Source organism: Aquarana catesbeiana, linkage group LG01 (genome assembly GCF_042186555.1).
Source record: "Aquarana catesbeiana isolate 2022-GZ linkage group LG01, ASM4218655v1, whole genome shotgun sequence".
NCBI classification, from domain to species: domain Eukaryota; kingdom Metazoa; phylum Chordata; class Amphibia; order Anura; family Ranidae; genus Aquarana; species Aquarana catesbeiana.
The window spans coordinates 149,031,495-149,055,667 of NC_133324.1; the positions used below are offsets into that span (position 1 = coordinate 149,031,495).

The 24,173-nt window shown below is 42.0% G+C and overlaps 1 protein-coding gene across 1 annotated transcript in view; it reads left to right on the forward strand.

The window, feature by feature from the left end:
* XRCC4 (X-ray repair cross complementing 4) overlaps positions 1 to 24,173 on the forward strand; it is a 620,495-nt gene that overhangs the window by 320,425 nt on the left and 275,897 nt on the right. The window contains exons 4-6 of the mRNA XM_073624458.1: positions 10,409 to 10,575; positions 11,924 to 12,067; positions 19,597 to 19,706. Of these exons, the coding sequence (XP_073480559.1) occupies positions 10,409 to 10,575; positions 11,924 to 12,067; positions 19,597 to 19,706 (421 nt within the window). The remainder of the gene's footprint in view (positions 1 to 10,408; positions 10,576 to 11,923; positions 12,068 to 19,596; positions 19,707 to 24,173) is intronic.

Consider the following 24,173-nt stretch of genomic DNA (forward strand, 5'->3'; position numbering starts at 1 on the left):
CACTTACACCCCCTTCCTGCCCAGACCAATTTTCAGCTTTCAGCACTCTCACACTTTGAATGACAATTACTCAGTCGTGCAACACTGTACCCATATGAAATTTGCGTCCTTTTTTTCACACAAATAGAGCTTTCTTTTGGTGGTATTTAATCACTAGTGGGTTTTTTATTTTTTGTGCTATAAATAAAAAAGACCGTAAATTTTGTGAAAAAAATGCCTTTTTCTTTGTTTCTGTCATAAAATTTTGCAAATTAGTAATTTTTCTTCATAAATTTTGGCCAAAATTTATACTGCTACATAGCTTTGGTAAAAATAACCCAAATTAGTGTAAATTATTTGATCTTTGTGAAAGTTATAGAGTCTACAAACTATGGTGCCAATCACTGAAAATTGATCACATCTGATCACACAGATGTACTGATGGTCTATCTCATTTCTTGGTACACTAACAAGTCAGAAAAGTACAAATACCCCCTAAATGACCCCTTTTTAGAAAGTAGACATTCCAAGGTATTAAGTAAGTAGCATGGTGAATTTTTTTAAGTTGTAATTTTTTCCCACAATTCTTTGCAAAATGAAGATTTTTTTTTTTTTTACAAAATTGTCATATTAACAGGTTATTTCTCTCTCAGAGCATATGCATACAACAAATTACACCCCAAAATACATTCTGCTACTCTTCCTGAGTATGGCGATACCACATGTGTGAGACTTTTACACAGCCTGGCCACATACAAAGGCCGAACATTGAAGTAGCATCTTCATGCGTTCTACGAGCCTAAATGACACATCTCATTTCTCAACCACCATTTACACTTTTGAAGGCCCTGGAGCACCAGGACAATAGAATTGCCCCCAAACTGACCCCATTTTGGAAAGCAAACACCCCAACGTATAATCTATGAGGCATAATGAGGCATAATGAGTCTTTTGAATGGTTCATTTTTTTCCAGAAGTTTTTGGAAAATGTGGAAAAAAAATGAAAACACATTTTTTTTTACACAAAGTTGTCCATTTATCAGATATTTCCAACACATAGCATGTACGTAGCAAAGATGACACCCCAAAATACATTCTGCTACTCCTCCTGAGTATGGCGATACCACATGTGTGAGACTCTTACACAGCCTGGCCACATACAAAGGCCCAACATTGAAGTGGCATCTCCATGCGTTCTACGAGCATAAATGTCACATCTCAGTTCTCAACCACCTATTACACTTTTGAAGGCCCTGGAGCACCAGGACAATGGAATTGCCCCCAAAATGACCCCATTTTGGAAAGCAAACACCCCAACGTATAATCTATGAGGCATAATGAGTCTTTTGAACGGTTCATTTTTTTCCAGAAGTTTTTGGAAAATGTGGAAAAAAATGAAAACGCATTTTTTTTTACACAAAGTTGTCCATTTATCAGATATTTCCAACACATAGCATGTACGTAGCAAAGATGACACACCAAAATACATTCTGCTACTCCTCCTGAGTATGGCGATACCACATGTGTGAGACTTTTACACAGCCTGGCCACATACAAAGGCCCAACATTGAAGTAGCACCATCAGGCGATCTACGAGCATAAATGACACATCTCATTTCTCAACCACCTATTGCATTTTTGAAGGCCCTGGAGCACCAGGACAATGGAATTGCCCCCAAAATGACCCCATTTTGGAAAGCAAACACCCCAACATATAATCTATGAGGCATAATGAGTCTTTTGAACAGTTCATTTTTTTCCAGAAGTTTTTTTTGGAAAATGTGGAAAAAAATGAAAACGCATTTTTTTTTTACACAAAGTTGTCTATTTATCAGCTATTTCCAACACATAGCATGTACGTAGCAAAGATGACACCCCAAAAATACATTCTGCTACTCCTCCTGAGTATAGCGATACCACATGTGTGAGACTTTTACACAGCGTGGCCACATACAAAGGCCCAACATTGAAGTAGCACCATCAGGCGATCTACGACCATAAATGACACATCTCATTTCTCAACCACCTATTGCATTTTTGAAGGCCCTGGAGCACCAGGACAATGGAATTGCCCCCAAAATGACCCCATTTTGGAAAGCAAACACCCCAACGTATAATCTATGAGGCATAATGAGTCTTTTGAACGGTTCTTTTTTTTCCAGAAGTTTTTGGAAAATGTGGAAAAAAATGAAAACACATTTTTTTTTACACAAAGTTGTCTATTTATCAGATATTTCCAACACATAGCATGTACGTAGCAAAGATGACACCCCAAAATACATTCTGCTACTCCTCCTGAGTATAGCGATACCACATGCGTGAGACTTTTACACAGCGTGGCCACATACAAAGGCCCAATATTGAAGTAGCACCATCAGGCGATCTACGAGCATAAATGACACATCTCATTTCTCAACCACCTATTGCATTTTTGAAGGCCCTGGAGCACCAGGACAATGGAATTGCACCCAAAATGACCCCATTTTGGAAAGCAAACACCTCAACGTATAATCTATGAGGCATAATGAGTCTTTTGAACGGTTCATTTTTTTCCAAAAGTTTTTGGAAAATGTGGAAAAAAATGAAAACGCATTTTTTTTTACACAAAGTTGTCAATTTATCAGATATTTCCAACACATAGCATGTACGTAGCAAAGATGACACCCCAAAATACATTCTGCTACTCCTCCTGAGTATGGCGATACCACATGTGGGAGACTTTTACACAGCCTGGCCACATACAGAGGCCCAACATCAAAGTAGCACCATCAGGCGTTCTAGGAGCATAAATGACATATATAATTTCCTGGCAACCTATCATTTTTGAAAACCCTTCATATTTCTAACACATAGCATGCACATACCAAGAATTACAATCCAAAATAAATTCTATTGCAGAAAGGGTAAAAAAAAAGCATTACCTGTGCTTTTAGTAGTATCCACAGAGGAGAGCACTGGTCCAGGCAGCAGGCAGGGAGGTGCTTAGCGACAGCAATATTAACTATCCAGGCAGCAGGCAGGAATATTGTCTATAGTCGGCACAGCACAGTCCATAGAAATTGTCCAGGCAGAGACAGCCAGCACAGCCATAATATTGGTCCTGGTACACTGTTAACTGCAGACACTCATTATTGTACCGCGACAGGCATGGGCATGGTGGCAGTAAGTCAGCAGCAGGCTGAGGGCCGCAATCAGGTAAGACCTGTGCACAGGGGCACAGGGGTAGAGGCTTCGACCCACCCAAATCTCTATGAAGCCTCCGGACTCCAGACCCTAATTCCGAAACCCGGAGAAAACAAAAATAATTGTTTTCTCCAACCGGAAAAACAATTCTGGAGCCCCTCACATATGTGAGACCCCTGTGTACTACAGTAGCAGGGCAAAAGATCAGTCCAAGCGGTAGGCAAAAGCATAGTCCATAAAACAGGCCAGGGTCGGTTCACATGTAAGCAGTCCAAGCGGTAGGCAGTAGAGTAGTTGATAAAACAGGCCAGGGTCAGTTCACGTGGAGGCAGTCCAAACGGTAGGCAGAGGCATAGTCACAAAACAGGCCAGGGTCAGTTCACATGAAAGCAGTCCAAACGGTAGGCAGAGGCATAGTCAAAAAACAGGCCAGGGTCAGTTCACATGGAAGGCAGTGGCATGGTTATTTGGGAAAGAATGGAAAATGGTCAGCACAGATGATGAAAATGGGGAAATGGTTAAAAATATGGGCTAATATTTTATGGATGTGTGATAAATTTGGAAGCATTCACCAATGCAAAGGCCAGGTTGGGAGGGACACCGGGGACAATGGTAGCTGGTATCTCTTCTAAATCCTCTTTTGGTGCACACGCGACATTTTTTTTGCCGTCTTCGGCCTGCTTCAGATGGTGGTATGCTGAAGAGGAAGTGGCGCTCATGGAGTCGGCAAACAGCCTCAGAGCGAAGGTCTTCTTGGGGGGGTCTTTGGTGATAGATGAGGGACGTGACAACTTCTTCTATGAATTTTAGGAAGGGGGCGGGGCTTTCAATGGATTTGGTGTAGACTACGTAGGAATTGTAAATGGCAAAATGGATGAGATAAATTGCTACCTTCTTATACCAGAATCGGGACCTCCTGATTGACAAATAGGGCTGAATCATTTGATCGTTAAAATCTACCCCCCCATGTAGAGATTATAATCTTGGACACATGTTGTCTTTTCAATGGGACCTTGTCTTCTTTGTACCACAATTGCAGTGTCTTCATGGATGGTGGACATCATGTGCACGTCCCTCTTATCCTTCCACCTCAAGGCCAGCACTTCGTTGCATCTCAATGATGCTCTTTCCCCCCTTCGCAGCTTTTTGTTCACTAAAGATTGTGGGAAGCCCTTTCTATTTTTTCTGGAGGTTCCACAGGCCAGGGTTTTTGCGATGTATAAGTGTTTGAAAAGGGGCAGGCTGGTGTAAAAGTTGTCAACGTAAATGGGATATCCTTTGTTTAGAAGTGGGTATGCCAGGTCCTATACAATCTTTCCAGTTGTGCCCATGTAGGCCGGGCACTCAGGGGGCTGGAGCTGGGAATCTTTTCCTTCATATATGCGGAATGCATACAAATATCCCGTGGCTCTCTCACATAGCTTGTATAACTTTACTCCGTATCTGGCCCTTTTGCTAGGAATATACTGCTTTATTCCTAGCCGGCCTGAAAAGGGTACCAGGGACTCATCGACGCAAATTTGTTGATCGGGGACATAGAGTTCTGCAAATTGTTGAGAAAAGAAATTTATCAGTGGGCGAATCTTGTATAACTTGTCGTAATTTGGATGATTGTGGGGAGGGCACTGGGTGTTGTCGCTGAAGTGAAGAAAGCGCATTATCATCTTGTATCGGGACCTGGACATTAGGGCAGAATAAATGGGCATATTGTGGATGGGGTGGGTGGACCAATAGGCATGTCCTTCATTTTTTTTTGTAATCCCCATGTTTAGGGTGAGGCCCATAAACATTTTGAACTCCTCCAAATTCAGATCTCTCCACTCAAAAGGACGGGCATAGGATGATTGGGGGTTGTTGGCAATATATTGCTGGGCATACAAATTTGTCTGGTCCACAATAAATTGTAGCATAGTGTCGGGCAAAAACATATGAAAGAAATCAATCTCTGAGAAATTTTGGGTGTTGGTCTGCACACCTGGCAGTGCTGTGAACGGGGGAATAATTGGCGATGCCGAGTTGGAAGGCAGCCATATTGGGTTGGCAAGACCATCTGGCATGTATGTAGAGGCCCTGGCTCTTGGGGGGTGTGACACTCCAGTAGTTGGATTGGAATTTCCTGTGCTGGTACTCAGGCGTGATGTGGCAGGACTGGTACTGGGTCTGGGCATTTGTTCCTGGGGCCTATCGCCGGCGGCAGCGCTGGTACTGGGCAATTGTTCCCGGGGCCTAACGCTGGTGGCAGCGCTGGTACTGGGCCTGGGAATTTGTTCCTGGGGCCTATTGGTGGTGGCAGCACTGGTACTGGGCATTTGTTCCCGGGGCTTAACGCTGGCGGCAGCGATGGTACTGGGCCTGGGAATTTGTTCCTGGGGCCTATTGGTGGTGGCAGCGCTGGTACTGGGCCTGGGAATATAATCCTGGTTTCCAGAGTGCCGTGCCCTTTTGGGAGGGACCCATTCTTCCTCCGAATCATTTGTCGATTCACTATTTGGTTCAAATGCCGAACTTGAATCAGAATCCAAATTGGAATATGATGAGAACTCCTCGTTGCTCTCATCGGTCATGGAGAGGATCTGGAACGCCTCCTCACTGCTGAATACTCTTTTGGACATGACGCGGTGTGACAGGTGGCAGGTGACGGTCACTGATGGGCTGTGCGATAGGTGGCAGCTGACGTTCACTGATCGGTGATGACGGTGTGACAGGCGATGGTCACTGATGGGTGACAGGCCACGGACACTTTCTGGTGATGGGTGATGGTCACTAAAAGGTGATGGGTAACGGGTGATGGCTGGCGGTCACTGATGGGTGACAGGTGATGGGTAACGGGTGATGGCTGGTGGTCACTGATGGGTGACGGGTGGCGGTCACTGATGGGTGACGGGTGATGGCTGGCGGTCACTGATGGGTGACGGGTGATGGCTGACGGGTGACAGGTGCACCGCTGATGGTCACTGATTTGTGACGGGTGACAGGTGCAATGCTGATGGTCACTGATTTGTGACGAGTGATAGGAGCACCGCTGGCGGTCACTGATGGGTGACGGGTGATGGCTGGCGGTCACTGATGGGTGACGGCTGGCGGTCACTGATGGGTGACGGCTGGCGGTCACTGATGGGTGACGGGTGATGGCTGACGGGTGACAGGTGCACCGCTGATGGTCACTGATTTGTGACGGGTGACAGGAGCACCGCTGGCGGTCACTGATGGGTGACGGGTGATGGCTGGCGGTCACTGATGGGTGACGGCTGGCGGTCACTGATGGGTGACGGGTGACGGCTGGCGGTCACTGATGGGTGACGGCTGGCGGTCACTGATGGGTGACGGGTGACGGCTGGCGGTCACTGATGGGTGACGGGTGATGGCTGACGGGTGACAGGTGCACCGCTGATGGTCACTGATTTGTGACGGGTGACAGGTGCACCGCTGACGGTCACTGATGGCAGTCCCTTATGTGACAGGTGCACTTTATTGGGTGACACTGGTGACTGTTGGGTGACAGATGACAATTGGGGGGGGGGCGATGGGACAGGTGTGGTGTTGGTGCAGACACTACAGAACACAGATCGGTAACTCACTGCTTCTGGCTCTTCTCTCCTCACACTGGAAACGGTGTGTGAGGAGAGAAGAGCTGGTAACAGCTAGTTACCGCTCTGTGTTTACATTTATGATCGGCTGTGAATGGATCACAGCCGATCACGTGGGTAAACAGCCAGCCAATGGCTGTTTACCGGCGTCCGTGACGAGTAGTGTTCCCGGGAACACTCCGTCACCGACGTGCACGCGCAGCGCGCTCGCGATCGCGCGCATGCGCCGTGCACAATGGGGTGGACCTATCTGTGATCGGCCGTTACTTCATCACGGCCGATCATGTGGTAAACAGCCATGTCCAATGGCTGTTCACCCCCCTCGGTGGCAAGCGATGTCTCCGTGACACGCCGCCACCGAAGGAACAGGGATGCGCGCGCACGATCGCGCACATTCCCCGTTTAAATGGGAGGACGTCATATGACGCCCTCCCGCAACGAGAGCCGCGCCGCCTGGCCGTCAATTGACGACCGGCGGTCGGAAGGCGGTTAAAGACTGAGTGTGTCCAGAAAGAAGAACAGTCCAGGATTTAGTACATAGTAAGGAAGTTGTCCCCCATAAATCAACAAAAACAAAGCCAAGGGATTGACTTCTTGTGTGTGGGTGTAAGTGGAAAATGTGTGTTGCCTGGCTGTGTAGGAATAGTGGAGCCAGTTACCAGCAGCCTTTGCAGAGGTAGTGCTACATTTGTATAGCTGGAAGAACTGTAATAATAACCACCATAAGTATTATTTAATTGCCTATACTGTATATCTTGCACTGGTAGCCACTTCCAGACCAGGCCTTTTTCTGGCACTTTTTGTTTACATGTGAAAAGCAGTATTTTTTTTTGTTAGAAAATTACATGCAACCCCCAAACATTATATATATTTTTTTAAAGACGAGGCCCTAGAGAATAAGTTGTTGGGTTTTGCAATTTTTTAATGGCACGCGATATTTGCGCAGCGGTTTTTCAAACTCAATTTTAAAAAAATAAACTTTTTTGAATTTTAATGGAAAAAAACCCACAATACATAACATCTTTTATATTCTAAAAAAGAATTGGGTTATGTCGAGTAAATAGATACCAAACATGTTGCGCACACCCGTGCAACGGCAACAAATTACGTAAATTTTGTTGTCTATAGGTGATGCTTTAAAAGCCATTACAGATTGCCACTTTAGATTTACAAAGGAAGTCTAGTGCTAGAATTATAACCTATGATCTGACGTTAGCGGTGATACCTTACGTGTGTGAGATGGATCAGCAAGTGGGGTGGAGGAACTTGACTGGCCTGCACAGAGTCTTAACCTCAACCTGATAGAACACCTTTGGGATTAATTAGAGTGGAGACTGCAAGCCGGGTCTTCTTGTCTACATCAGTGCCTGACGTCACAAATGCGCTTCTGGAAGAATGGTCAAACATTCCCATAGACACACCCCTAAACCTTGTGGACAGCCTTCCTAGAAGAGTTGAAGCTGTTATAGCTGCAAAGGGTGGGTCAACTCAATATTGAATCCTATGAACTAAGACTGGGATGCCATTAAAGTTCATGTGCGCATAAAGGCAGGTGTCCCAATACTTTTGACAATATAGTGTACTTTTCTGGGGGGCTTTGACTGAAAAAAGGTTGAGAAACACTGGTTTATAACCTTATTTACAGTATATTCCATCACAAGAATAAGGAGGGTCATTTCTCAAAACTGGTGCAGACGGAATCTGGATTCACCAATCCGCTTCTTTCTTCAGTTTGCTCAGTTAGAGTTGAAGTAAACCCACTGACTTATCTGTTCCCAAAACAGTTACAATAACTGTTACAGCTCTAGTGTGCTTATGTAGGTTCTTAACCTAACTATCAAGCCATCAAATGTCTGATGTCACAGCTTATCACATATGCAGCACCATGGCAACTGAACATCAAGCAGAGGCCAAGATGACAGCTTCCTTGACTGTAACAGAGCAGAGGGTTTAGTTCCACTTTAAGCTTTAAAAATGAAAGATTGTTGATTGATTGCCATTCTGACTGCTCCGATTTTGATAAATTACACTCATTGTAGTTGACTTATAAAGCCACATTCACACAGTGCGACCTGGACCTGTCAAATCGCATGACAAGTCACACTCTATTGTCGGCAACGGAACTGTTCATATCACTGCGATACCATCTTGCACCGTTTTGAAAAAAGTTTCTGCACTATTTTTGCTGATTTCAGGTGCATAGGTCAGCCAAGTTGCACATAAAGTCACATTTCAAGTGAAGTTGCACGATTTCAGAGTCGGATTTGGTATGAACGAGGGCTGAAACTGGAGAGTACAAAATCTGGTGCAGTTGTGCATGGTAGCCAATCCGCTTCTAACTTCAGCTTGTTCAATTAAACCTTGACAAAAAAAACTATTGGTTTTTATGTAGAGCTGGACCAGATTTTGTGCATTCCTGTGCTAGTAAATCAACCCCATTGCATACTGTTTTCGTATGTAGTAAAGTGTACTGTAATTTTGCCATTTTAGCATAAATACTATCTTTTTACAAATGCACTGGACAAAAAACTGTAGTGGCAGGAACATGCTGTTGACCAATAATTGTGTTTTTACTACCATTGTAAAAAATGGAGGTCCCTTTTCCTATTTTGTCTTTTCGCAGCGGGTTTGGAATAAGCCATGTGCAATTGCCCTTATTGCCATATACTGTAATTCAGCAATATACACCGATCAGCTATAACTTTATGACCACCCACCTAATATTGAGTAGGTCCCCTGTTTGCTTTCAAAACAGTCCTGACCCATCGAGGCATGGACCCCACTAGACTTCTGAAGGTATGATTTGGTATCTGCCACCAAGCCATCAGTAGGAGATTGTTTAAGTCCTGTAAGTTGCTAGGTGGGGCCTCTATGCATCAGACTTGTTTTTCTAGCACAACCCACAGATGCTTGATTGAACTGAGATCTGGAGAATTTGGCCAACTCAACACCTTAAACTTATTGTGTTCCTCCATTCTTTGCAGTGTGGCAAGAGCATTATCCTGCTGGCCACTGCCATCAGGGAATACCGTTTCCATGAAGGGGTTTACTTGGTCAGCAAAATTTTTTAGATAGGTAGTTCATTCCAGGTAACATCCACATGAATGGCAAGACCAAGGTTTCCCAGCAGAACATTTCCTGAAGCATCACACTGTCTCTGCCCGCTTTCCTTCTTCCTATAGTGCATCCTGGTGCCATCTCTTCCTTAGGTAAGTGACGAACATGCACCCGGCCATCCACATGATGTTAGAAAAAACATGTTTCATCAGACCAGGCCACCTTCTTCCATTGCTCCGATTCTTACATGTCCATTGTAGGCACTTTTGGCTATGAACATGGGCCAGCATGGGGTACGCTGACCGGTCTGCGGCTAAGCAGCCCCATACACAACAAACTGCGATGCCCATTTTTTTTGCTTTCGAAACAAAACTTCCATGGTAAAATGTGTGCTTGTTGCCTATTATATCCCACCGACTTTCAGATGCCCTTATAATGAGATAATCAATGTTATTCACTTAACCTGTCAGTGGTCACAAAGTATTGGCTGAACAGAGTATTGGTGTGGGGTATTAAATTATATGCAAAATTAGTCATTTTAAATGTTTCTCCTGATGTTCACTGATCTGTATTAATTGTTGTTTTTTTGTTGCATTTTTCAGTTTAAACTTGGATCACTGCAACTCAAAATGATCAAAGAACCAGCAGAAATAATCAAAGAATTGATTACACATTGCCTAAACACTGCAACAGAATTACATAGCAGAAATGAACATCTTCAGAAAGAAAATGAAAGGTTGCGTAGTGACTGGGTTGATATGCAAGAACAGTATGTTTTTTTTTTCTTTTATTAATGTTTTTTCTATGTTGAGTCAAGTTTATAGTAATATCCTTTGCTGAACTGTGTCTTTAGAGAGGGAAAAGAAGTGGTTATGTAAATTAGTAGGGATGAACCGAACACCCCCCCCAGAGAGAAGCATTGTCTTACTTTCACATAATGTATCATGTCATTTTTTTCTCTCTAATCACACACATCCTATTTTTCTAAAAAATGTTTCTATGTGAAATAGGACAAGGTTCATTAGTTATAGTAACTCCACTTTCATGGGGGGAAACATTGCATATAATAATAATGCATATACAATTGCGACTCAGGTCATATTGTGATTGAATGTTATTAAAAATGACCTTTCCTTTTCAATCTGCAGCTCTGTCATTTTCTGTAAAATGCAATGCAACATGGCTACCTGGAGGTGTTCTGTACACAGAATGTGTACAGGGAGCCTCCAGAAATGTAATTTCCTGCTTGTGTGATTGGCTAACTGATTTTCCCAAAAGTTTGAACTAAGATACAAGTCAGATTTTTGGCATCAACTGCAACAAAATGTTATTTTTGGTGTGATACTCCCCATAGGAAATCAAGTTTAAAGGGATGCAGACCCTTGCCTTATTAGAGCCCTGTAGGTGCAGCAGCTGATCAATAATCATGAAACCACTCCCATACAGGTTCACTTACTACATGGACACAGACAAACAATGATTTTTTCAGAATAATAAATGCAGGAATCTGCAACATTGTTTTTTAAAATGCTTGCAATGGACATAGATCTCCCAGAGGGGAATATTTTTTTCTCAACAAAAGTGGAGTTACTCTTTAAAGCCTAACTCCAGTCAAAGTTGCCATTTTAGTTTTTTGTAGATAAAGAAAGAGTTAAGCTTTCTATCAGGTTTTGATTTCTCTCTGTTACCCCATTGGGGAGATGTTTCCATCACTTCCTGTCCCTGGGATTCCTATGCAGAAAATGGAGAGAACAGTTGCTAGCAGGACAAAAGGGACAGACAACAAAATAATGGTGTCGAAAGGTTCTAACTTTTCCTGACTGCACTAATAATGCGCTTTTGTTTTTGTCTGTTGTTCTGTTGGGAAGGACTTTTTATAACTTCTTTTATTGACAGGAAGTATGGGTAAATCTCCCTTATAGGGACATAGATGATGATAAAAAATTGACCTAAAGGAAAACATAGGTTTTGTATTGAGTTAAGCATTGCATTAAAATAGTGAAATTGGAAAGTACTGGCTCTGTGTTTTTTAAACTTTGTCAAGCAGATGATTTGTAGTGAATTATTTATAATACCAAATACATTTGATGAATACAAAGCATTATTTTCCTTTTCAGGCTTGAGAAATGTGTGAGCAGTAAGGAAGAATTAGAGCAAGATCTCTATACTCGATTTACCTGTGTGCTCAATGAAAAAAAAGCTAAGATAAGGAGTCTCAATGAGAAGTTGTCACAGTCTCACAAGAGAGTGCCAGAAAAAAGGTAAGCTTTGTACTTTTACTCTTTTTTTTCCAGTCTGAGCAAACATAAATTTGGAAAAAAAATTAAAGCAATCATAAACATCTGCTAGATGTTTGTCATTGCAAGTGTTGTCATTTTTTATAGATTATTACTGTTCTGCTTCTGCAATCTAAGCAGAGAAAGTGTGATCTCTATAACTGATCCAGTTGTGGTGAGACTGCTTAACTTACAGTCTCAGTAGCTTGGCAGACAGTGATTCGATCCAAATGACATCTTGCAGATTGTTGAAAGGTTTTACCCAAAAACTTGTACAGATCATAACAGATAAACATCAGATAAGTAAAAAAATTATAGTGTGCCCAGCTCCAGCAGAATACAGTACATGTGGTGAATGGCAGCTAATGCATGAAGAAGGGTGGGGTTAACTACATAGAGCATGACCTAGCTACAGAGTGGGGTGGGCGCAAAATTATTGAAGGCAAACAGACAATGCATGTGTAACATGATATTCCCCATCTAATTCTATGATTTCAAAATATTAAACAAATTAAGAAATTAATCCAAATATTACAAGTGAATACTCTCTTCCTGGAACATCTGAAAGAGAAGAAAAAAGGAAGAACAAGAATAATGCAAGCATTAACACGCAGTAAAACGTATACAGTCACTGCTGGTGTCTGTAAGATGGCACAGAAGACAGTCAGTGTCTATCTTCAGAAGGGAAAGCAACATGGTTACATAGTTAATCTGGTGAAAAAAAACAAAGAAGTCCATCCGGTTCAACAAACACAGAAAAACAACCACACACAAATAGAAAATCTCTGTATACACTATCCTATACCCACAGTTGATCCAGATTAAGGCAAAAAAAAACCCTTTGGGGCCAGATTTTTATTGGGTTTTAATGCTTCAATAGCAATTTGAACCTTAACCACTTCCATACTGCACAAATTCCAGCACTCCTCCTCCTACATGTAAAAATCATAATTTCTTTGCTAGAAAATTACTCAGAACCCTCAAACATATATATATATATATTATATATATATATATATATATATATATATATATATATATATATATATATATATATATATATATAATATATATATTATTCCCTACGGTCTCTGCTAAACATTAAATATATATATATATTATTCCCTATGGTCTCTGCTAAAAAATGTGTGTGTATATATATATATATATATATATATATATATATATATATATATATATAATATCATTTTTAGCAGAGATCCTAGGAAATAAAATGGTTGATTTTTTTTTGGAAAAAAAACACTTTCATGAATAGAAAAAAACAAAACAGTAACGTTTTGTATAATGTGACAGATGATATAACGCAGAGTAAATAGATACCTCATATGTCACACTTTAAAATTGCGCACACTCGTAGAATGGCGCCAAACTTCGGTACTTAAAAAAACATGTTTTACATTTTTTTACAGGTTACCTGTTTAGAGTTACAGAGGAGGTCTTGGAATAGAATTATTGCTCTTGCTCTAATGTTCGCGGTGATTCCTCACATTTGTGGTTTGAACGTCGTTTACATATGCGGACGTGACCTATGTATGCGTTCGCTTCTGCGTGCGAGCACGCAGGGATGGGGCACTTTAGGTTTTTTTTTTATTTTATTTAATTTTTTTTATTTTTACGCTTTCACTTTAATTATTTTTATTTTTTTGATCACTTTTATTCCCATTACAAGGAATGTAAACATCCCTTGTAATGGGAATAGGGCATGACAGGTCCTCTTTATGGAGAGATGTGGGGTCTCCTCCAGGCTGGAAAACCTGAGATCAAAAAATAAAGGATCTCAGAATTTCCAGCCGAATCCCCAGCGTTGTTTACTTCCGCTGGCACGAACGCGACATAATGTCGCGGCGAGGCCTCCGACAGTCAAAGAGACTGCTGGGGACCATCTGGCCCTCAGTTTTCTCTATGGTTAACTTCCGGCGACGGCGGATTCCTTCTCCTGCTCGCCGATCGCACGGTCGAGCCGGTAGAAGCACCGAAGTGCAGCAGGAGGGGGGAATGTCCCCTCTTGCAGCCTTTAAGAATGTCAAGCGGTTGATTGTTCTTACGGTGCAGGGAATCGCCGCCTGAAAAAAAACCCCACTGAAAGCCCAGGATGTCATATGAGGTTCAGCGGTATGGAAGTGGTTAAGGAGCTTCTAAATTGAGTTTCTAAATGATCTACATAGGAAGTTAGAATAGTTGGCAATGTGATGGACTCTAGTAGTGAGTCACCTTTGTGGAAGTTAAAGAGTTGTTTATTATTTGAGTAGATATCGGACATGTGGGAATGAAAGATATAAATTATTTTTAATGGGTTGCTTGTCAAGGATCCGTTCACATGTTTGAGTTTTATTAGTATGAAAGACATGTCATGTTAACTGAAACATCGAGCTAACAGGCTAAGGTTTGTTACCTTTTAGGTAATATTTAAGTTTCAACCATCATATTTGTTTCTCCACTTGGTAAGAAAATGGAAGGTTGAGCTCAAGTCTAAAAGCATTAAGTTGTTTTATAGGAGTTGTGGATGAGAAAAGTTTAAATTGAGCTTGAAGAAGTTGGTACGCAGACACTAGTTGAGCAATATTTTCAATGCAAAGTCTCTTCTTTTGAGTTGCAATTTGGATAAAATGGTTTCTAATAGTAGTTTTGTGGGCTTCTTATCTGAGAAGCTACGCTTCCAGTATTGAGGGTGAAATGCTCTTGGAAGGCCTTGTTTAAAGAAAGACAAAAAGAAGGGTCACTAAGCTAGGAATCACTGGCCCCAGTGAAAGCCTGAAGGTTTTGGGAGGAAGTAATTTAGAGTGAGGTTGACTAGGTCATGTTCTGACCATGCTGTAGTAGAGCATTTTTTTTTAAGAAAAACAGAACAGAGAGAAGTAAATGCAAGAAAGATATGGTCACTGCACAGGATTAGTTGATGTGGGTGGCAGAAATGGATATAAAGGCTCTCCTCACTTAACGACCAGGTTCCGTTCCAACGACCAGGTTGTTAAACGAATTGGTCGTTAAACGAGGAGCCACAAGCAATTAATATTTTGATGTAGCACCCTGGTGTTTAGACAGGGTTACTGACAAATTTAGTTTGCCAGGAGGTAATTATATTGGTTAATTGTTAGAGATCAATTGATTCTTCCCTAAATTCTGGAATTGCTGCACCTTTTCTCTTCTGTCACTAGGTGGCACTATGGCTGGTGACATTAGATTGACAAGGGCTTAGCAAGGTCAGATCATGAATAAATGGGGTGTCTCAGCCAATTGGCAGGGGTTTCTTTCAGTCCCTTGGCCTGCTGGGAGAGCCTATTTATTTGGGTAGAGTCAGGTGATGGGGGTTCTGTGCCATCTGGATAGCTGTTTGGGTGGACGTGTGTTATGTCGCCCCGGGCTGCTGGGCCAGAAGCCTGAGGTCTATCCCGGGGACACCTGGCTGCTGGGCTGCCTGAGGCATCTCCGGGAGCAGAGGAAGCAGTGTGGGGTTGGGACTTCAGGGTTGGAGTCCAACCGAGTTGAGAAGGTTCAGCCGGACGGGGAACCAGGTGAGGTCGGAGATAGAAAGGAAGCTGTCGCCAATAAAGAACCATCCATCTTACTACCAGTGACCACTGTGAGTAAGCTGAAGCAAGTACCAGAGCAGTCTTCTCACCAGCCGGGGACGTTGAAGAAGTGGGAAAGCATCAGCAAGTGCCAAGCCAGGGACCCAGCAGGATAACGGGGGTGACGCTTGAGGAGTGTACAGAGGGATAGCTGTGGAAGAGTTCAGGGGATCCAGTGAGGACTGGGATCAGGAAGTCTAGCGAGAGACTGGGAGCTCAGTGAGTGAAGGTCTACAGTGGCATACTGTGAGATAAGTAAAGGACTGTTCGGTGTTACCAAGAGTTAAGTACAACTACCTTAAGTGACTGTTACAAGGTAGTTGCCATAGGAGACAGCGGTCCTACCTATACAGATGTGCTATCCGACTGGAGGCCTTCCACTGTATAGCTGTCTACCTATAGAAGTCTCAGAGTCTGCCAATTATCATTGCATCTACTAAAGGGTGTCCTGGCCCTAACCCCCTCTCCCACAGTTCTGTTAAGAGACAATAAATCTCTTGTTCACATTCAAAAGTGACTGGCACCCATCATTTCATCTTGCATTACACCCACCATGCTTGGTGACCTACTCTACAAAGAAGGATGTCAGCTTTCCCTAACACTTGAGGTCATCACTAGGCCTCTGGGGCCCCGGGACCTTGCTACATTAAGCATTTTGAACTACTGTACTGTACTGTATTCTGCAAAAAAAAAGTCTAAACACAAGACTCCAACCCGATATTGTTTTAATTTGCAGAACACAAAAATAGAACACAAAAATTCTGTACTGTACTGTACAATACAATGATGTACAGTGCATTGCTTGGGTCGGGAGAGCTGGTTGTAAGTCCGAGCGGTCATTAAACAGGTAAATCGTTAAACGAGGAGGATCTGTAGTTTTGCTCCATGGGTTGGGTTTCACGTCAGACATCTAACAGGCCATGTTTGAAAGAAGCATCACTGTAGATAATGGGTGTCCTGAGGAGTAACCTATGTCTGTGTTGCAAGCAAATTGGAAAGATTTTTGGAAATGCAGTCAGGACTCCTCTCTATTTGTTAGTCGAGTTGGTGTCTGAAAGCCCAGAAAACTCCCACCAATCTGGTGTAATGGGGGCATGAAAGGATCCAGTGCCCAAAGCAAAATTACAGGCAGTAAGGTATGTGTAAGGTCTGGATACAGCTCCCAGGGTTTTGCTGAGGTTGTGCTGATCCGGATGCACTGCTACTATTATTAATATTAGAGGGTAGTGAAGGAGATGATTGAAGAGTTGAAGAATCCAAAGATAAAACAATAAAGTAATACAATTTTAAACTAGTTGGGCCAAGAGTGATTTCTCCATAATGGAAAAGTGGTTCATTACTTTAGGAGCAAGCAAAAAACTGAGCATTCACAGTGTGTGGTATGGTTATAGGGGGGTACAGGGGGCATGTCCTTGAAATCTTTGCCAGTGTCCAATCGCCTGAAGGTAGAAGCCTATAACCCAAGGTCTATGAATACTATGCTTGTGCACTGTAATGTATGATTAGGATATAAGAATGTAGGATGTAGGGAGCAGATAAAATCAGGGTAAATAAATAATAGGGGATAATGGGTATAGCGCACTACCCCCGAAGGAGCTGCAATTTGTGTGTTCTATCCGTAATTCACATTTGCCATCTAGCCCATCGCAGCCCATAGAAATAGAAAACAGTCCATATTGTAATTTTCTCTTGCTTTTATTGGTATAACATGAACTGGGATAGGAGAAGGGTTTTCTGAGATGCTCTTTTGCTGCTTTATAATCTTTCCTTTGCCTTCTCATGCAAAGTCTTAGAACAATGCGGACTATGAGAAGTCACTCTGAATGACTTCTTCGGTGGGAAAACAGAAGTAGATTTACTAGAGAATATATGGTAAAGAGTCACTCTGAATAACTTCTTCACCTGCAGAACTTTTTAGAACAATCTGTATCTCTATATGTGCTTGGAGCTTTACTGCCACCTTTTCACCACTACTTCCTGTCTGTGTAGTACTTCCAAGTTGAGCTAAGGAAGACATTACTCTGAATAATTCCTCCCGCATGACTGATTGGAATCCCGGGGCATTGTTGAACCCAAAGTCACAGGCCATCACCACCTGTCGCACTGACTTGCGTACCAACATCCCTCAGCCTCTGGTAGTACCCTTCCCCTGGGCTTTCACTCACTTGATCGACAGTCCATGTTCCACTCACAGTCGATCGCCCAGTTGTCTTCCGCTTAGTTGCTACTTCTTCCGTAATGGTTTCTCCATCCCTTCTGTCCAGTCTGGCACGCTCCCTTCCCCACAGGGGCGTCCAGCAACACCAGCGACTACATGCTGTGCAGTGTCACCAACTCCTCTCCTCCGTGTGTCCTGGTCCCCCCACCGGGCTGGGGGCTCTGCTTGGCTCCCCGCAGGGGACCCTCTCTAAAGAATCAGCTAAATCAGAGAAGGAGATTTTCTTGCAGCCCGCAATAGACATTCTTTTGAATGGTAATAGTGCATCTTTACTATTCAATCATGTGGAGGACCTTTGCCAGGTTTCTTGGTCAGAGCCCCATGGATGTGAGCAATTTCTAAACGATCGATAGGTAGATCAGGCGCAAGTTTTTGGAACAGTGCTCCAAATGTTGATTGTAAATCGCTTGTAGTCTCATTACGCCCCTGATTCCCAGGTTTGATCTGCAGTCCCTATTCTCCAAATCTTTGAGTTTGTCTTTTAGGAAGATTCTTTCTGATTTGAGAGTTATATTTATTCTTGGTGATTTTTGATAATCTTAGAGGTGTCTGAAAGGCAGGATGTGAAGTCCTGTGGCCCAGTTCCTACAGTTCCTTAGATAGTGAGTGATCTTCGGAGACAATTTGTCCAGGGTTTTTGAAGCATAGTTTCAAACTTGTGCAAATTACACTGTGGTCTGGACAAGTAGGGACTGAGTCTATGTGCTGGGAGACAGCAGGCTCCATGTTGTGGTTTGAGTTTTCCTTATTAGCAGGGTCCCGAAACTGGTTGTCGGCCATCTTGGTTGCATGTGCTAGGGACTTAATGGCTAGGTTTACCTTTGGCTTTAGTATTCAGAAGAACCATGTTACTAGATGAGTAGAAGGGGTATTCCAAACCTATTAGAAGTAGGTGGAAGAGTCATACAGGCACAGAAAAGCTAATAAAGCCAGCAAGTTTCCCCAGTTCATGCGGAGCTCCTTCAAGCTGCTGCAGTCACGATTGCTGTACAGATGTGCCCCTTTCATTATGACAGGTCACACCTTATCACAGTAAACTGTACCTTAGATTCGTGACAAGTAGCATTATGGATACATAAATTGCCAAGTCCCTATAATTAATGCAGTAATACAGTGATGTTTGAAGCCAAATATATGAATTGCATTGAAAATATTTTCTTTTAAAAAGTACAATTTTAACAGTAAGAAAGAACAGTATGCTAAAATTACAATTAGTGTTTGTGCACAAAATAGTATTTTTCTAATTTAGGTAAATTATATTTAGGTTTATCACTCAGTGATGGACATGTAAATACTATTCACTCTGTTCCTTTTAGCAGCCATCCCATCTTCAAGAATGGATACAGAATTATAAAAATGTGTTTAAACATGGCATAACAATTACAATATATTTTTAACTTTCATCAGAGTTGTCCTTTATTCTGCTTACTGTCAACTATGATTGAAACCAGCAGGATCAACCTGCCAAATGTTGAGATGTAAATGAAGACAGATAATGCCAACATTTACGAAATTATGTGAATAGAAAAAGACATGAACTGTGCTGCAGTTTCCTGTCAACACAAAGTATTGCTTAAATTCTTATCAAAAACTGATGTGGAAAGTGTGCTCTTACCTTTACAATGGAATGAATTACAAAAAGACATGAGTAATGTTATCTGTGTGTTACTTTTAATTTTCCTTGGTCTATACTTTATTCCCAACAGCAACAGTTCTATTCCATTTGACACTGTTCCTGTCAGCGACATAAAGAATGATGACTATGACGCCTCAACGGATGAAGACAGTAAAAGTCCCGAAGTCACAATTGAGGCTGGTATGAATGAAAACCTCAATAACTTAAAAATCAGTGTTGTCTGTATTTTAAAGTCGAGCTCCAGGCAAAAATAAACTCTTTACCCCAACTGTAATCCTATCAGGGCCTGTTCAAGTACAATAATCCAATCAGTCTAACATATTTTGGACAGTCAGAGGATGTGGTTAGGTAACATACTAGAGAGGGGAGATGAAGTATGATAATACTCATTCATAATCTATAAGTAGGCCAGTGGCAGAAACAGCACCAGTAGTAAAGAGTACTGTTACCCTCTGGCCATGCAATTTAGCAGAGATATGTGAATCACAAAAGCGCTGAACAGATTCACAAATATATGCAGGTAAAACAGTATGTAAAACCCCAATTCCAAAAAAGTTGGAACGTTGTGTAAAATCTACATAAAAACAGAATGCAGTGATTTGCAAATCTCATAAACCCATATTTTTTTCACAATAGAAAACATAGCAAATGTATAAACTGGAAAAATGTACCAGTTAAGAAAAAAACAGTGTCATTTTAAAATTGATGGCAGCAGCACATCTAAAAATAAGTTGGCCTAGGGCAACAAAAAGCTGAGTGGTGATAAGTGTTATTAACAAGGAAGAGCTTGAAGAACAGTTTGCAACTGATTAGGTTAATTGGCAAAAGGTCAGTAATATAATTGGGTTTAAAATCTGTATCTTAGACCCCATAAACACTATTAGATTTTATGCAGATTTTTGTCTTCAGATTTACCAAAACCATACAGTCAGGTTCATAAATATTGGAACATTGACACAATTCTAATCTTTTTGGTTCTATACACCGCCACAATGGATTTGAAATGAAACAAACAAGATGTGCTTTAACTGCAGACTTTCAGCTTTATTTGAGGGTATTTACATCCAAATCAGGTGAATGGTGTAGGAATTACAACAGTTTGTATATGTGCCTCCCACTTTTTAAGGGACCAAAAGTAATGGTACAATTGGCTGCTCAGCTGTTCCATGGCCAGGTGTGTGCTATTCCCTCATTATCCCATTTACAAGGAGCAGATAAAAGGTCCAGAGTTCATTTCAAGTGTGGTATTTGCTTTTGGAATCTGTTGTTGTCAACTCTCAATACGAGATCCAAAGAGCTGTCACTATCAGTGAAACAAGCCATCATTAGTCTGAAAAAACAAAACAACCCCATCCAGAGAGATAGCAAAAACATTAGGTTTGGCCAAATCAACTGTTTGGAACATCCTTAAAAAGAAAGAACGCACCGGTGAGCTCAGCAACACCAAAAAACCTGGAAGACCATGGAAAACAACTGTGGTGGATGACCAAAGAATTCTTTCCCTGGTGAAGAAAACGCCCTTCACAACAGTTGGCCAGATCAAGAACACTCTCCAGGAGGTAGGTATATGTGTGTCAAAGTCAGCAATCAAGAGAAGACTTCACCAGATTGAATACAGAGGGTTCACCACAAGATGTAAACCATTGGTGAGCCTCAAAAACAGGAAGGCTCGATTAGAGTTTGCCAAACAACATCTAAAAAAGCCTTCACAGTTCTGGAACAACATCCTATGGACAGATGAGACCAAGATCAACTTGTACCATAGTGATGGGAAGAGAAGAGTATGGAGAAGGAAAGGAACTGCTCATGATCCAAAGCATACCACCTCATCAGTGAAGCATGGTGGTGGTAGTGTCATGACGTGGGCATGTATGGCTGCCAATGGAACTGGTTCTCTTGTGTTTATTGATGATGTGACTGCTGACATAAGCAGCAGGATGAATTCTGAAGTGTTTCGGGCTATATTATCTGCTCATATTCAGCAATTGCTTCAGAACTCATTGGACGACGCTTCACAGTGCAGATGGACAATGACCCGAAGCATACTGCGAAAGCAACCAAAGAGTTTTTTAAGGGAAAGAAGAGGAATGTTGTGCAATGGCCAAGTCAATCACCTGGCCTGAATCCGATTGAGCATGCATTTCACTTGCTGAAGACAAAACTGAAGGGAAAATGCCCCAAGAACAAGCAGGAACTAAAGACAGTTGCAGTAGATGCCTGGCAGAGCATCACCAGGTATGAAACCCAGCGTCTGGTGATGTCTATGCCTTCCAGACTTCAGGCTGTAATTGACTGCAAAGGATTTTCAACCAAGTATTAAAAAGTGAAAAGTTGATGGATGATTGTTAATCTGTCCCATTACTTTTGGTCCCTTAAAAAGTGGGAGGCACATATACAAACTGTTGTAATTCCTACACCGTTTACCTGATTTGGATGTAAATACCCTCAAATTAAAGCTGAAAGTCTGCAGTTAAAGCACATCTTGTTCGTTTCATTTCAAATCTATTGTGGTGTATAGGGCCAAAAAGATTAGAATTGTGTCAATGTCCCAATATTTATGGACCTGACTGTATAATATGAGGTCAAACCTTAAAGCTGGGTTCACACTTGTACGACAAATGCTCCGACATTGGGAGCTCATGTCACATGACGTGTGAAAATCAATGTTTCCCTATGAGAGCTGTCTTAACTGGTCTGACACAAGTCTGTCCAACTTTGAAAATGCTCTCTGCACTACTTTGGTCCAACTTTGATCCTACTTCAGCCCATTAAATATCACTAAAGTCGGATCGCCGTCTTGACTGTTCCGACTTTGGCATGCGACTTGTGTTCTGATGATCTTGAAGGGGAACCCCACGCAAAAAATGAAAAAAAAAACGTCATGGGTTCCCCTCCAAGACCATACCAGACCCTTCAGTCTGGCATGGATTTTAAGGGGAACCCCCACGCCGAAAAAACGATGAGGACAAGGGCCTCTTCCTGACAACCCTTGCCAGTGGTTGTCGGGGTCTGCAGGCAGGGTGCTTATAGGAATCTGGAAGCCAACTTTAACAAGGGTCACACAAATGTTGGCCAACAATTACAAACTTAGTAAAGTACTAGGTGGTTTTTCAGCTCTTAAGTGCCACCCTTCGGGCTCCTGCTAATTTTGTGTTAGTAGAAGTTTGATTAGTGTTGATTCACGCTTTTTTTTTGCATTTTTTTAGTTTGCGCTATTATTATTATTATTCTTGATATCACTTGAAAAAAAAAAAGCCTTTGAAAAAAATTTGTTTGCAATAACTCTATCAGTATTACCAGTAAAGCAGCTTCATTATTATCCCATTAACGAAGAAGAGAATTGTGCGCTGCATTTGGAGATTTCATAATTTGACACATCACAAATGTTAATTCTCCATTACAAACGCTAGTTTACAAGCTGGCCGCTTCTGCTTCTGAGCATGCTTGGACTTTTGTGCGCGGACTTGTGTACACACGATCGAACTTTCTGACAACAAAGTTTTGTTACCAGAAAATTTGAGAACCTGCTAACCAACATTTGTTGGCGGAAAGTCCGACAGCAAATGTTCGATGGAGCATACACACGGTCATACTTTCTAACAACAAGCTCACATCCAACATTTCCTGTCAGAAAAATTGACCGTGTGTACGCGGCATAAGAGGTAAAGATGTGCAAAGGTTCACCAATCTGTGAAAAGCTACATCTAACAGCTGCAGAATAGTGTTCCTCAACATAAAACTGCAACAACTTTAAATAAACATCATCTACAGTGCATAATATCATCAAAAGGTTCAGAGAATCTGGAGGAATGTCTGTGCACAGGGGGCAAGGCCAAAACACAATTTTGCATGCCCATGACCTTCAGGTCCTCAGATGGCATTACATTTAAAACCGACATGGTTTTGTGATGGACATAGCTGCATTGGCTAAGGAATACTTACAAAAAACACTGTCTGTGAACATAATTTGCTGTGCCATCCAAAAATGCAAGGGAAAGCTCTATCATGCCAAGAAGAAGCCATATCTCAACATCACCCAGATACGCTTCCATCTTCTCTAGGACAAAGCTCATTTAAAATGGTCTGTTGCAAAGTGGAAAACTGTTCTGTGGTCAGACAAATCAAAATTTGTCATTCTTTTAGGCAATCATGGGTGCCGTGTCCTCTGGTCTAAAGATGAGAGGAACCTTCCAGCTTGTTATCAGTACTCAGTTCAAAAGCCTGCATCTCCAATGGTATTTGATTGAATTAGTGTGTATGGAATAGGCAGCTTGCACATCTGGAAAGCACTATTAATGCTAAAATATATATCTAGGTTTTAGAGTAGCATATGCTCCCATCCAGACAACGTCTTTTACAGGGAAGGCCTTGCATATTTTAGCAGGAGAGTGCTAAACCGAATACTGCATCTATGATAACAGCACGCCTTCATAGTAGAAGAGTCTGGGTATCTAACTGGCCTGCTTGCAGTCCAGACCAGACCAAATGAAAATATTTGTCGCATATTGAAATAAAAAGTACAGCAAAGAAGGCCCAGGACTGTTGAGCAGTTAGAATCCTATTCAGGCAAGAATGGGACAACATTCCTCTCCCAAAACTCCAGCAACTGGTCTCCTCCGTTCCTAGAAATTAACAGAGCGTTGTTCA